The following is a 15,138-nucleotide window of genomic DNA, read 5'->3' on the forward strand; positions in this document are numbered from 1 at the left end:
TGCGGATCATATCAGATTATATTCAAAATAGGTGCATTGGTATCTCATAAATAAGGATAAACATATGAAGGACATAAGGTATTATTAAGATCAGTATTGCTTGTTTTATATTGTGTTTAGAGTTCAATGAAATACCAGTTGTAACATGGCATGCAGATTGCTACACAGGTAACCTATACAGTGTAACCTATAAAATCTCCATGGTATTTCACTCATTTGCCATATCAAATCCCATTCAGTGTGAATAATTCAGTAGATGCACATGCACACCATTTTCACACCATTTGTAAAGTACAGTATACAGCATAACAGTCTCAAAAAACAATTGGCCAAGACACATGGTTGGCTAAATAGAAGCAGTGATGCTGCAGTGACATGACATTTATGTAGGCATGTTACTGATGCTGTGTATTATCATATGATTTAATTCCAATGTTAAGGGATATTGCATAAAAATAGAAAAAACAATAATCATTTAATTAGTTGCCTCACTTAAAACATCCGGTGAGATAGCAGACTTTTAGTCACATGGCTTAAACAACTTGCAGTCTTTTCCTTGTATGGCACATGTTGATAAATGGTCTCAGAAACGCCCTCCCTGCCTTGTACTGTAAGATGTCTACTTGGCACTCAGATCCACCACCAGGTGCTGGTAGGCCAGGGTGTTGCCTTTGAAGCTGGCAGCCAGCAGGATGTCCTTGTTGTCCACAGACACCAAGCTGAAGGCGCGAGGCGCTCGCATGTTGAGCTCCTGGAAGGGCTGAAAGCGCTGAGTGAGCTCATCCCACAGGTAAACTCTGGAGAAGGAGAAATCACTTCCCAGGAGGAGGTAATGGCGGAGGCCCACTGTGAAGGGATACACGGCCATGGAGCCGCGCGAGGGAAGGGTCTGGATCTCGACGAAGCGTTGTCCTTCCCAGCGCAGGATCTTGGAGTCGCCAATGAAGCGTGTGAGGCAGAGGTATAGGACCTTCCGCACCCAGAAGTGCTTCACCATCTGCACGTCGGCCAGCTCGCTGATTTGGGAATGGAAAGCGAACTGCCTCTGGCTTCTGTTCCACTGGTAAACCACTGGAGGCTGAGAGGCGCTGGACAGGATGAGGTGCTGCTTGCCCCCAACGTCAAGGAACTCCACATGGGTGTCCCGGTGCCAGGGGTGGAGGGACTGGTGAGAGTAGAACCCGTTGCTGTTCCAGCGATAGATGCTGGTGGAGCCAGCCTTGGAGCTGTCTGCTACCACAAAGTACCACTCCCCATCCAGCTGGAAGGTCTCCACGAAGTTGGGCTTTCTCACCCGGGTGGTATCGATATCTTGGATCTTTACAAAGCGCTGTGGGTCCTCTTCCCACCTGTAATATAACAAGGAGACCTTTTGCTAATTTACATGTTCCTTCTTAACTGTGGTTGAGAAATTCAGTAAGGCATTAGCTGTATGTAAGATGAAGATACAAAAGTCTCACTTGTAGATATGAGATCCTCCAAAAAGTTGAGCCACAACCATGTAAAGAGTGTTGTTTATCACCACGGGTTTGCAGTACACAGCAGAGCGAGCTGAGAGTAATACGCAGAAACCAAAAAAACATTCAGAATTAATTTCATTCATAACATAACTAACACTACTACTAACACTTTTCACAAAGCCAGCAACTTACAGGTTATGTTATGGAAATTCCTGAAGACCATCTCCACATGGTCCCAAATGTACAGCGTGCAGAAGCCTGAATCAGGCTGGGCAAAGGCCACAAACTGGTCTCCATTGAATTCGTAGGTCTCCACTGACACCGAGTGGAAAGGGAAGGTTTCATAAACGGCAAAATCTATAGGAAGAGAGAGACAGGGATAATAGGGATTGTAAACCAAGAAGTTATGCCATGACATCACCTTTGGCATCACTTTCAGTAAGGGCAATGATTCTGATCCAACCTGCGCTGATGCAATTGAAGTCTCGTGGGGTGAGATCATGGATTCTGCGTCCCTGGAATTCAAACGGGCTGGCACAGTAGATGGCTGGAACAGAGGTGTTGGTCTTCTCCATCCAGTCGACCAGCCACTTGATTTTACAGTCACAGCGGAAAGAGTTCCCCCGCAGGTCTCTGAGTAACAGGCAGGAAAAGAGAACAATTGTCAGTTTAAATCACAAACATAATTTTGCCAAACCTCTGTTTTTAAAGGGTAGTCTGGATAGTCCACATTTCCACATTTTCTGTGTTTCTCAATACAAAAACCAGGAGACAAAAGAGGAAAAAAAGAAGTGCACCAGCATGAGCCAGATTCAGACCAGACAATACTACCAGGCGGTTTAGCAGACGAGTGCGGTTGTCCACTAAACCCCCAGGGAAGCCCAGTAAACCACTGTTTTTGTCGTGGCAGATTGTAGGGCCAAACCTCCCGGCATGTCAAGACACTGGGGCGGTTTTCAGTGTGTGCACACTTACAAATCTGTCAGGATGTCGAGATGTTTGAAGAGATCTCTTGGCAGCAGCTGCAGGTTGTTGTTTGAGAGAGACCTGAACAATTCCATAGGGAAAAACCATTATAAATATCTGGTTTTGATGTAGTCTGAAGAAACTTTGTGCCTCCTTCTTTCTGGCATTTTTGCTTAATTAGACTATATGAAACAAAGTGGCAGGAATGATTGAATTCATCGAGGCAACATGGTACGTGCTTTAGCATTAATACATGGTTTCTGGGGTACTGATAGTATATATAATGAAAAGTATTCATCTGACAGATTAATGTGCTATTTCTTCATTTTATTGGCTCAACAAGATACTCACAGGTGAGTCAGGGATTTGAGCCCTCTGAAGGTATACTTTGACAGAGCCTGGATGTCATTGTTCTCGATGAACCTGAGAAAGAGATGCAGTTTTCAGAGAACGAATCACTCACATTTCAAATTTAAAATCGTTAATCATGACAGCCAGTACTGTATATTATAGAATGTCATCCTTGTTTGGAAAGGAGCTTGTCTTGTCAGTGCAGAGTACAACAGGATCATGGTTGTTATATTAGGTATGAGTTGAGAACAAAAGAGTGATATAGATAATTCTTTTTTGTTATTTGTCATTTATCTCCCACTGACTGATACAATCAATTCAGCAATTGTATTAGCAGGGGAAACACAGCTGATTTGATAAGGCAAATGTACTTACTTCTGTCAACAAAAGTAAAGAATTGATTATGTGAAGACCTATTTTCATGCCTGTGATTAATTTCTTAAAAATGGGACATTGAGTGCAGGAGTATTACAAAGGTTATCTGTTTGTCAGCATCATTTGATCCTGCCTGCCTTTGTATCGTCTACAGATGGAGGAGGAAACACAGCATGTGCTCAGCCAGCAGACTCTCTGGAGGAGGCTGGATATGAAAATATGACTTTATTAGCATTCACAGTGGGTAGCGGGGGTACTGGCGGTGATGCAGAGGCCTGATGCTGGGCTGCAGCCAGAGCCACACAGTCAGTTTGTGCAGCCTGATGCATAGCCTTCATGGAAAGCTGCAAACTCAAAGCCATCAGCAAACCAATATTTTCTCAAGGCCCATCAATTCACAGAATGGCATATTCAGCTCTACCGGATGACACAGAGGCAGCATGCTCTCTGTAGTAGGAGGAGGGTTTATATTCAACATCACTTTTGGCCACTTCTGCCGTACTGCAGACTCCACCCTTGAAATATTACACTGCAGCTCTAAAACTGTTCCTCAAGCACACCGGACACCAAGTTGTGTGAAATGGCCAAAGATTTAATTTCATCAAAATAATGTTGCAGTGTATTAGGCTGCATTTAGGGGCATCAAGTGACACTTACAGGTACTGCAGGTGAGACAGACCAGCAAAGGCATCATCAGCAACCGTGGTGAATGTGTTGGAGTTCAGCAGACTGCAAAAAGAGGCAATAATGACCAAATCATGCACTTAACGTTCCCAAAGTCCACTGAAGCTAGGGAGAAACATCTAAACAATTTATAATCATTACAGCATTTGATAACTATTATTTCTAACTGTCACTGGGTAAACCAAAAGGCTTTATAAACAAGTGAATAATGTGAATAAGTGAAGAATGCTTCTAGCCCCAAACGCAGAAAACTTTCACAATATGTAAGGCTAACATAATACAAGGCTAAAGGCAGTTCAAAAGAATAAAACATAAATACATCAGGCATTTACTTGTGCACATACACACATGCAGACCTACACACAAGCTCAGACAGACACACACACATGCACGCAAACACACACACACAAACACACTCGATTGCATTTGAGGAGACAAATGGCCCTTTGTCTGATAGAGCAGAACTGAAGGGAGTCAGTCATTGGCAATGACACTGATACAGAACCACTTTACTCTTATTACTGCTATGTCACCACTGTTTTCAATAACCATTCATGTCTAGTGGTTGCAGTCCTTTCATTGTTACTGAAAACAATAGATGTCTGCAAGTATTGTAATATGTGTGTGTATATGTGTAAATACATTCGACATGAAGTGTTGTAAGTATATTTTAAAAAAGGACAACTGTGAACATAAATGGCTATGTAGAAAACAAGTAGACAGTTCTGTCAGCTAGAGAAAGACTATTAAAGATTAAAGCTGTGTACTAAATCAGAAGTTGACTCACAGGAACTGCAGCAGGTGTAGGTGGGAGAACGCTCCTTCTGGGATCGTGGTGAAGGCTGCGTTCACCATCGTCCTGTTCAAATACACAAGGGTGTTAGCCATCATCAAATGCATCTTCTGGATGTCAGGATGCGGACGACACTGGCAGTGCTAAAGCTCAGAGGTGTGATGTCACAGTGATGACATCACACCTCATGGTTCATGGTTGTAAACAATGTTGTGGTGAAAATGTCTTTATCTTTGTATTTTGATAAGAAACATGAAGACCTGGGAGCATACGATTGGTAAACATGGAAGGAACTGGGGCAGAATCTATTAATTTACCTAACTTTTGACCACTTTACGTGTCACACCGTCCCCTCTAAAGCTCCCTTCACTAAGGGCATGGCTGTCCTTGCAGTTTGAGTTTCAGGGAAATCTTTTCAAAACTAGGACACACAACTTCCGTATTCACTTGTTCACTTCTTCTCTATTGTGAAACGAGGCCACCTCCACCAGCCTGTGCTCTTGAATTCCCTTGACTGTTCAAACGCAATATTCAACACCAAAACGTAAAGCGAGCACTCCGTAACTCTCTCAGCAAAAACGTACCCTTTCCCCATCCGGTGTTAAAGCTTTCTATTTCATAGAAGGTGCTCCATTTACAGAGAGCACCTATCTACTCTGCTTCGGATCCAGCCTCTCAGAGGAGAAGCAGGTCTTCAGCTGTGAGATAGGAAAGCTATTGTTAGTATTCCTCTCTGGAGCTCTAGAGGATTTCACTGCTGCGCTCCCACTGCTACAGGGCTCCACTCTGCCTCCTCTCCTGACTCCTGTCCAGGGACGAGAGGGGGTTGCTGGCACAGGGACAGCTAGTGCTCATTCTGTCATCTGTTCTATTAAGGCATGTGTGTATATGCTGTACTTTTCCTATCCCAACACTGGATAACATCTCTTTTCTTCCCTCTAAGTTCAACAATATGGTAGGGGTACATTGTTGTTATGTAATACTGTCTTGTATGGATTTCTCTGCCAATGGAAAGACACATTGCATCTTGGCAGAAGAAGAAAAAATGGCAGATACATATCTATATGATTTCCTGCTTGAACAGTATTTCATGTAATTAAATGAGAAGCAACATTTTTGTATGCAGCATTACATCATGGGAGCTGTGTAACACTATCTGTACCATCACACACACTGATCTACTCTCTCTTCATATAGATTGGGTAGGATGGACTTGCTTTGCCTTTATGTCCCTGCTTCGGTCTGTGAGAGACCAAGAGGTGGATGTTTTACTCACAGAGAGATGATTCCAGGGGGAAAGCTCTTGGGGATAGCCTTGGTGTCCACACAGAAGGCACTGTCTTTGGTGCAGGAGCAGGTCGCGGGGCAGCGGGGGATCTTGGGGGCTCTCCGGGCGTCCGACTCCCCCAGCAGGCAGAGAAACAGACACAAGTTGGACAAGCAGATCAGCCTCAGCCATCCCGGGGCCCCTCTGGATCCGACGTCCAGCATCCTTCCTTCAGGCTTGGACAGGAGGACAGGGGGAAGGCGTGCGACTCAGCTTCTACAAGTTTGGGTTTTCCCCTAAGAGATAAGTGGCTCGTTGAACGCCAAATGGTCCCTCTCCGCCCGCAGCCCCAGTAGCAGCAACAGCAGTTTTGATGATGCTGAGCGAAGAGTTGAGGGAGAGAGAGAGAACAAGAGAGAGAGGGGATGGGAGAGAGGGAGAGAGAGAGAGAGAGAGAGAGAGAGAGAGAGAGAGAAGGGAATAGGAGGGAGGGGGGAGAGCGAGGGTAGTCCCGTGTATCCTCTGTGGGTGTGGGTGCTCTGCAGCTTCCCTGGATCTGTGCAATCTCTCTCCCTCTCTCTCTCTCTCTCTCTCTCTCTCTCTCTCTTTCTCTCCCTCCCTCCCTCTCTCTCTCTCGGGAGCTGCTGTGAGAGTGCAGACTGCAGGAGTGACGAGCAAGGCTGCTTTTCTCCGCACCAGGACCTGTATGCAGCGCCGCTGACACTGAATTATTTACTATCGCACACACAGAAACCTTAAAACGACAGCAGGAAAGCAGCGTGGGGGGGAGGGGGAGCATCAAGGCAGAGGCTCAAGTGTGTCCTGTTCTGAAGATCATACTGCTGTCTGAGCCTCTGATCAGGTGTGAAGGCATGCCAAGCAGCCGGGGGAACGAGACCAGAGAGAGAGGCATAAAGGGTGTAGGTGTGCATGTGTGCGTGGCTGTGTGTGTATGATCTGGCTATTTCTGAACTATGGTACTTAAAAAAAAAAAAACCTCATGGAGGATGCTGTAATCTGTGTGTGGACACTACCTATTGATGAAGTCAAGTCATTTATATAGCTATGATGTAATGTAGTTTGTAAGTCAAATACCTAATGCTGGGACAATATGCATGAATTTTGTACCAGAAAAACCACAAGACCCGGGAGTTTAACAACTTCTATATTAGGCTATATAAACACCAGCATTCATGACACAGAAGATGGATTATACATTTGCAGTTATTGAGCATTATTTCAGGCAAATGAAATTTCTCAGATTATTGCCTTGAAGCCTTAATACCACTATGTAACCCTGTCAATTTTGGAGTCAATGAAACATGGCCATTGCAAATTAATCCCTGCAGCTTTTGAAAATGGCCCACGATGGACCAGTTTCATGTTCTGACTAATAGTTTTTAGAGCTAAACATCATAGATCTTTGATAATGCTAAGCAAATCTCTGACTCGTGATATGCGACTTTTGACAGTTACTTTAAAGGGTGAAAATGAAAATCTGTTTATTTGTCTTCACAGACTTTAAGATCCAGAACACCTCTCTGGGATATGAGTACATGGTTACTTGATACATGGCATTTAATTTCCCAGAGCTGGAGGCAGTAAAGCCAGGAAGAACATTTGTTTAGGAAAGAATAGGCAAAAATAAGAAAAGTGACTTGTTTAGGGTCAACTTCTGAGAGCCCCAGTGTCTTCTGTATTCATCCAACAGAGATGTAAGCGGGCTCATATTACTAATAATACATTTATCCTTTCATTGATACTCAATACATATGCAACTTTTGCTGGTAAAGGATGAATCATCACCTTATAGGATGATATTGGTTCAGAACACATGTAAAGGATCATAACAGTCAACAAATACATACTTTTTATTCTTTTTGGATTGAACTATTTCATACACTAACAGCAGATTAACAACAGATACTGGGGAGAGGCTTGGAAATCATTGTGCCCAGTGACTCTCACTACCGACTCCTGACACAGGAGGGCGCTGTTGGCCACAACATGAAGTCCATCAGGGCGGACACATGGTCAGAGAGGAGCTGGACGGCCACTGGCAGGGCCACGGCCTCAGTGCCAGGCACAGCCAGCCCTCCATCACAACAACTCTGTTGTCACAAGCACATAGCCACTACCTTTCAGTGAGCAACATGCTGTCTGGCATTAGCATACTGCCTAGGTCTCACACATTGTTCCAGCCCAGACAGGCAGGACAGGGACACCATGTGGCGTTCAGTGCTGGGACAGGATGGCTGCTGCACTGCAAACACTGCTCTTTCTAAAATATCTTTCTGTTCAATGTAATTACATGATGACCATATTTCCCTCTCAACAGTTATGTCTGGTCCAATGCAGAGGTTTCTGTAGGCTACTATTATTGAAACAGGAGAGCAGTACCTACAGGAAATGATGTGAAATTGATCATTTTGTTTTTGCCATAACCCCTAATGTAAAATGTAAAGGCACTGGCAGGTGAAAATATTGATTGAAATACTTATTGTGGTTAACTTGTAGTTTACCACAATAAGTCATTCATTCATTCATTCATTTGTTCATTCATTCAGTCATTCATTTTTATGCAGGACTGATACAAAAGTATTTTTAGGGGGAACAGACTCGGTCACGCCAAGTTACGCCATAAAGTATATTATCTTGATGGATGGAAGGGGAATACTATAGAATCACATATTCCAAATATGTTGGAAAAATGTTATTTCTTTGCCTTGGGACAGTTTTGGTCTATATTAGCGAACATTTTCTACAACAACTCTTGAGTCTTTTTTGGCCGAGAGCAACTGAAAACAGTCCAGCCCCCAAATATGTGATGTCACACTGATGTACGTTTTCATAGACAATGAATTCATATTTGAATCAACAACACAATTATGGGTGGTGCCACTTTGTGTCTTTTGCCGTTAAGGGTTGACATCTTCTATGCAGCTGCTATTTTTATGCTTTATTTTCTTTTGGGCTTTGGCGCAGTGTGTTTGTGTGTGTCTTTGTGTTGTTTTTTTTGTTCGGACCATATGTGGATTTAAGTTAGTTATGCTTGGTGAAGAGCAGCTTATTCCTGCTAATGCTGGAGCTTACTCCACCCAACCTAAACCTCCGGTGGGAACCGGCTTAATTGCATGGCATGGAGAGCAGAGCATGAAACAGCAGCTGGAGATCCTAACATGCCCTCTTTAAGGCACAAGCATTTCAATTGCTCAAGAGACATTCATCCCCAAAATACTTACTTTTGCAAGTAAATTAACAAAATTGCATGTTTCGTTCCAAAATGTATCAATTTTGGGGGGAAAAAATTGCCTGACATTAATCTGTTAATATCTCGAAACCGACATGATTCAATCCTCAAAAACACTAATATTTTGTAAGCAAAGGTCTTATGACTCTCAACTTTGATAGTGAATCATAATGTGCTTTATTTTCATTTTTGTAAGAGTAGGTGTCATTTATTTTCAAATGATGGATATCTCATTATGGAATGAAACTCCTCAAATATAGACAAATTTGTACATATTTTGATTTGTTGGATAAACCAAAGAGAAGGTGAATAGGAAAACAATATACCAGCATGGAAAGGTCAAAGGCCTTTTCAGTGTGACACATCAGGGTGTGATGTGTCACAACACATCACACCCTGAGCAACATAAGAGGCCAGTATGGAGAGCTGAGGAGAAACTTTGAAGATTCGACGTGTTCCTACAGGCAGTGCAGCCTCAGCACATCTCTCAGGTATATAGCATTAACAGCTGTGCCTCTGGAGCGGCCCCGTTTCATTTCCACATTGCAGGTAATAAAGGAACGTCCAGCCAAGTTACCACTCACCCTGAGCACTTAACATCACAAGTAGCACCCCACCATGCTGAGTTTGGCAAAAATTAGTCATCAAACACCACAGAGCCTCCTTTTCTCCTGTACCAGACTGTGACCCTCCCACTATATCCTCTGCTGTCTGGCACATACACACTCTAAATCAGAGCCATTCACCTCTGCTTTTGGACCAGCTCCACTGCCCCCGTTGCCCCGCTTTGCTGGGGATCGACCGTGTTTGGATACGTTCGACTTGACGTCACAAGCAAAGGCTGTACACTGTTTAACATTGACCGTGTTCGCTTCGGCTTCAAACCCACATCCCATCCTGAGTATGGGCCAAGGAGCCTGAAAAGGGCTCTCTGTCCCTGCTTCCACATCTGTTTGGTTTTCACGGCTTGGCCTCTCGGCTGCACTGGAAGTAGAAAAAAAAAAAGAAAAAAAAAAAACATAGGAAGAAAGATGAAATCTTTTTCACCTCAGTTATTTTCAGGGAAAATCCCAGCTGCCCCAGGTAACGTATTCATACAGGAGTCACAACAATGTTCAGACTCCACTCAGGCATGTACACACATGTTATAGTCTTTCTATAGATAGTACGGAAACACCACTGAATGTAATATATCCACATTGCTCTGAAATCAACTGGAATGGAAGTCATTCTTTAGATAAAATGATTACAAAAGGTGGACAAGGGTGCAATAAACAGGTGATTGTGAGACCTTAAATCATTAACTCCGTCTCTATCTCTCCTCATCAGCCCGGTGGCTGATAGATGCCACTAATTCAGCCGGCCAAGATCGAGGACAAGTTGACGTCAGGCCGCCAGCACCTCTGTCCTGCCTTGGTGAGTCAGGAGCAAGTAATGCATTCAGCCACAGCGATGGAACACGTGACAGAGAAATTCAATAAGGTAAGTGTTTGTCACAACAAGCCTTGCTGAGCACAAATCTGTCAGGTTTGATGAGTCTGTCTTTAACAAGCAATTGCAGTGTCACAAACATGCCCATAAAGCTCACAATTATTTCATATTAGACAATAAAGGTCGGGGCCTCGGACGATCCCTTGACAGCTGTCTGCTAAAGCAATGAAAGCAGTGGAAGTGTAACTAGAGGACAAAGGTGGGCTGCAACGTTAGCTGTAGGATGCCTTGTATTTTGTACCAAACTCTGCCAAGAAAACAACCATCCAAAATGACTCTTATTTCTTGCCTGCTCTTTCAGTGTGGCTCAGTCACTGGAAGGTCACAATTCAATTAAAGAGAGTACAAAGACATATGGCTCAGGGGCATGTGATATGATTAGAGTCCTGTGCCACAACGACCCAGCTTTGATTCATACCCTGCCTTATCTCGTCACTCACAGGGCAGAGCCTCAGAGCGGGGACACTCAGAGGGAGCTGGACTTGCATGAGGAAAGCTCCCTCGGGTGGGGTGCAGCATCCTTCCGGGGGGTACGAAACACCATTCGCACCAATCTGTCACACAGTCAATAACGCATTATCGTCATCGTTTAGCGCTGAAAACAGATTGCTATCACCAAGGCGGCGGTTGTCGAGCAAGACGGGACCGATCAATCTCTTTCAGATATCAGAATCGACCATTTCTAAGCCAGCAGGGACAGGGAATTTTTTTGTTGATCGTCATTTTGACATTTTGAGACTCTGGGGATCAGGAAAATCCTCCCAACCAAAGACCGTGTTGCTATCTGAGTTTTCAATCAGGACAATGCAGAGGAGCTACTGTACCCCCCCCCCCCCCCCCCCCCCCCCCCCCCCCCCTACGCACACACCCCACACACACACCCACTTCCCCCTTCCCCCTTGCCATAAAAAAAAAGATAGGTGATATGCCTCTTGGGACTGGGATGTGCTGGAGGAATGCATGCGCAGGTATCCTCCTGCCTGTGGGGACTGCGGAGAAAGGCTTGGCACACCAGTTGATCCTGTTTGATAAAGGCCCTGACAGGCCCAGATTATATGTCTCAGCCTGGAGGAGGTGTCTGTGTCTCATTCCTGCGCTGAAGAAAGTCGATCTGGTGGGAAAGAGGCGGGGCAATGCCTGTAGGCGTCAGTTTTTGTGTGGACGCCAAACACACACCTAGTCAAGCAGACACAGGCAGCCCCCCCTCCGCTGCCGCCGGCCCGCTCCACCCCCCCCCCCCCCGGTAGCTCCACACACACCAAACAAAAACACCCTTCCCCATCTCATTTACCTGACCACACCCATGCCTCCAGACTCCATAAATACTCTTTCCACAGATTATGGTGTATTCATCTTGCTGTCAGAGAATGTGCTGACCAATTTACAAATGTTGCCTACACTGTTGCACTACATTACTCGCTTTTGTGAGTCTTGTGAATACCACTGCTGCGTCATTCTGTGTGCAAAAATATCTGAAGTTATGGTTTTTATGATGTGGACAGAGGGAGGAGGGGGGCAGAAACTCAGACAATAGTGAGACGTGTAGTGAGTGACAGGCCTTGCCCCAGGCTCACCCCATCTGTCATATCTGTCCCAGAGAGCAGGCAGGGCACCGGGACCTGTCACAGACAGCCATCTCACAAACAGGGGCCCCGGCCCTCAATGGAGACAGACACATCAACAACCAAAGAGCAGGGACGAGGAGAGGACACCCGCTGCCATCGTCTGTCACTTCCACCTCCGGATGCCAGCAGATACTTCATGAAGACGAAGACTTCGGCAACATATACTGCTGACAAAATGTTTACATCATTAAAACATTACATATTTTGTTTTGAAAAATATTTTTGCCAGGAGTGAACTACACCCAAAACCACAGTGGCCACATTCAGACGCAAAACGGCTGCTCATCAGTTTAACTGCGGTTAACGAGGGTGGAGAATCTATCACAATGAGCGAACAATAGAAAATTAAAATTCCTCCTCTGTTTTGAAATCAACGCTGTAATCTGTGGGATGGCACTGGGGGCAAGCCTGTCTGTTCTGGTTACCCACACTCACTCACGCTGGGCCGAGCTGCATTGCTGTAATGTCTGAACGCCCCTCTGTTCTGTTCGCCTCCTATAGGACAAGAGACAAGTCTCCTTCATCTAGCAGATGGACGCTGGCCAGATTCATATTCATGAGTTCCAGTATAGCTCCGCTGTCTTCTGTAACCCTTGTCTCTATGCTTTCGGGTGCATCGACAGCTTCCCCTCCGCTACTCTCTCCTCTCTCTTTCCCATAAATAATCAGTTCATTTGTGAGGTGACGGAGGCTGATGTCACCGGTCCTCTTTCCTGGAGGCTAAAATAAACAGAACCCCAGCCGCACACACACACACACACGACATCACCGGTGCCATCATCATCACCCTATCACCACCACTGTCACCCTGCCTGGACCCACTCTCCCTACTGAGGCAGAGTAATGATCTCTGATTGACGATGTGTCTCCTCCATGGGGTGGCAGCAAGTTGAAGGGCAGGTCATCTGTCAGCGCTGACAGGCCGCAAAGTGTTGAGAGTAATGGAGAGGCTCGGGCCGATCTGGAGACCCGGAGATAATCATCCCAAACTCCAATAAATCAAACTATCTTTGGTAAACAAGAACACAAAGCAACAAAAAGCTGTTGTTTTCAAGGCAGTCTTTTCAAAAATACCAGCTGCCAAAGATGAACTAAAGTGATGCTGACACTAAAGCCTTAACAAGCCTTTTGGCCTGTAATTAAATTCATCACATTTCACATTTAAAATTCATCCTTTCAACTTCAAAACACATTGCAAAAATTTTATATTTCAAAAAAGCAATTGTGCTTTGTGCTGTTTTTGATTGGTAGTTACATTTTGGGAAATTCTGTCTCACTGATCTTCATCAGTCTTGTCAGAGGGCTTTTTTATTTTATTTAAAAAAAATATATTAGCAAGTGGATAGTATTAAAATGAATACCAACATGTCTGTGTTTGCCATTATTTCAAACCCTTATGTTTAACTATCACCCCCTAAATACATAGACCAGCCTCTCTGGAGCACAACACACACTGACAGGACAAATCAAAGTTAGTTCCTTAGTGTTTACAATTAGCCTTTATAAATTAAGTCACTTAATGTCATGCTTTTGCAACTCAATTTGTGAAAGCATAGCTCAATCAATATTAGAAAGGTTTTTCTTAGAACTAATGGTGAAGTAATTATACTTCCAAAACAGTGACCATGTTTAGTGCACTACTTGATTTAACTACAATGAATTGATTTACTGAGCTTTTTTTTACAGTGTCATATGAATGTCTTGAAATTAGTAGCTGCTATAATGGCTCTTCAAGGCTATAAATCCACACAGTACTTTAAGCTGACAAGAATTCAACAAGGGTGTTGCTGCTGCTGGTTTAACTTGCCAATTACAGCTGGGCAATGCTTAAAATGGCTGAAATTCCACTATTCCCAAATCGATTTACAAGTATTGCCAAATCAGTTTTTCTGAGCAGACTAAAATATAGGATAGGAGTGCCTTCTACTTATGTTTTTTCGCATCTCAGCAATTAGAGACCATTTAATTTGACATTGTCACATTCCCCACTCATGATTGCTGACAATAAACGCACTCTAAGAGCTCTTCCAGTTTGTTGCTATCAATGCAAAACAAAGATACACTGAAGTAATTTGAGTTTTTCTTTGACAACTCATAAGTTCATAAAGCACAGGTGTACCTATTAGTAGAGCATCGATTATCTCACTGTTGCTATACTGGACGATCGCTTTTGAACTTTGCTCTACCAAACTCTTCCTGTGCCATCTGTCAGGAGTGATAATACCCTCCACCTAATTGCACCTGTGAGCCACGCTCTGCCCCATTAGCTGGTTATAAAGCCAGGCTTCTCCTGTGCTTTCTATTCTTCTATAGAGCCCTTCATCATCACCTCAACCACAGCACACAGATGATACTTTTATGACTACCCGTTTCCAGGGATGGATGGAATTTCTCCAAAAACATTAAGGTCATATGTGTGCAGTCTGCATTCTGGAAGAGTAACTGGAAATCTGGAAGTGGCTGTTGACTGGTAGAGGATAGAAATGACCTTGAAGGCCATGGCATGTGCTGTCGAGGATATATCGGTGTCACCTTACAAATCCCAGCAACTTTTGCAATCATATCACTGTTGGGACAAAAAAGGCTCAATTCTCCATCGACGGCATGCACAAATTAAGCTCTCTCCACTGTTTTCCTTTAAAAGTGAAATAGGCACTAAGGGCTAACTGCATTGACCCTAGTTGTAAAAGCTACCTTTTAAAAAGGGTCGAGAGCAAGCCATGCCGTGTGGCTGATTTTAGCCTGTTGCATGGAGACTGCAATCCAGGTGATGCATCAGCCAATGGCAGGAAGCCAGAGCCAGACACGGGCATCAAGGTTGGCGGGGCTGATGAATGGAAGTGTAGCACCAGCACTTGCCAAGCCATTCACACCGC

General features: G+C 44.3%; 1 protein-coding gene across 1 annotated transcript; it reads right to left on the reverse strand.

Moving 5' to 3' along the window:
- Positions 1–619: 619 nt before the first annotated feature.
- lgi3 (leucine-rich repeat LGI family, member 3) lies at positions 620–6,120 on the reverse strand. Its single transcript, XM_071534094.1, has 9 exons — positions 5,906–6,120; positions 4,624–4,695; positions 3,810–3,881; positions 2,778–2,849; positions 2,436–2,507; positions 1,924–2,093; positions 1,653–1,817; positions 1,461–1,551; positions 620–1,349 (listed from the first exon to the last, which is right to left on the reverse strand). Exons 1-9 carry the CDS (start codon positions 6,118–6,120, stop codon positions 620–622), a joined length of 1,659 nt encoding a protein of 552 aa, XP_071390195.1.
- Between the last annotated feature and the right edge of the window lie 9,018 nt (positions 6,121–15,138).

This window comes from Centroberyx affinis, unplaced genomic scaffold (genome assembly GCF_046629955.1).
Source record: "Centroberyx affinis isolate AG114_WGS23_722 - 3 ecotype Tasmania unplaced genomic scaffold, CSIRO-AGI_Caff_v1 ptg000168l_1, whole genome shotgun sequence".
NCBI classification, from domain to species: domain Eukaryota; kingdom Metazoa; phylum Chordata; class Actinopteri; order Beryciformes; family Berycidae; genus Centroberyx; species Centroberyx affinis.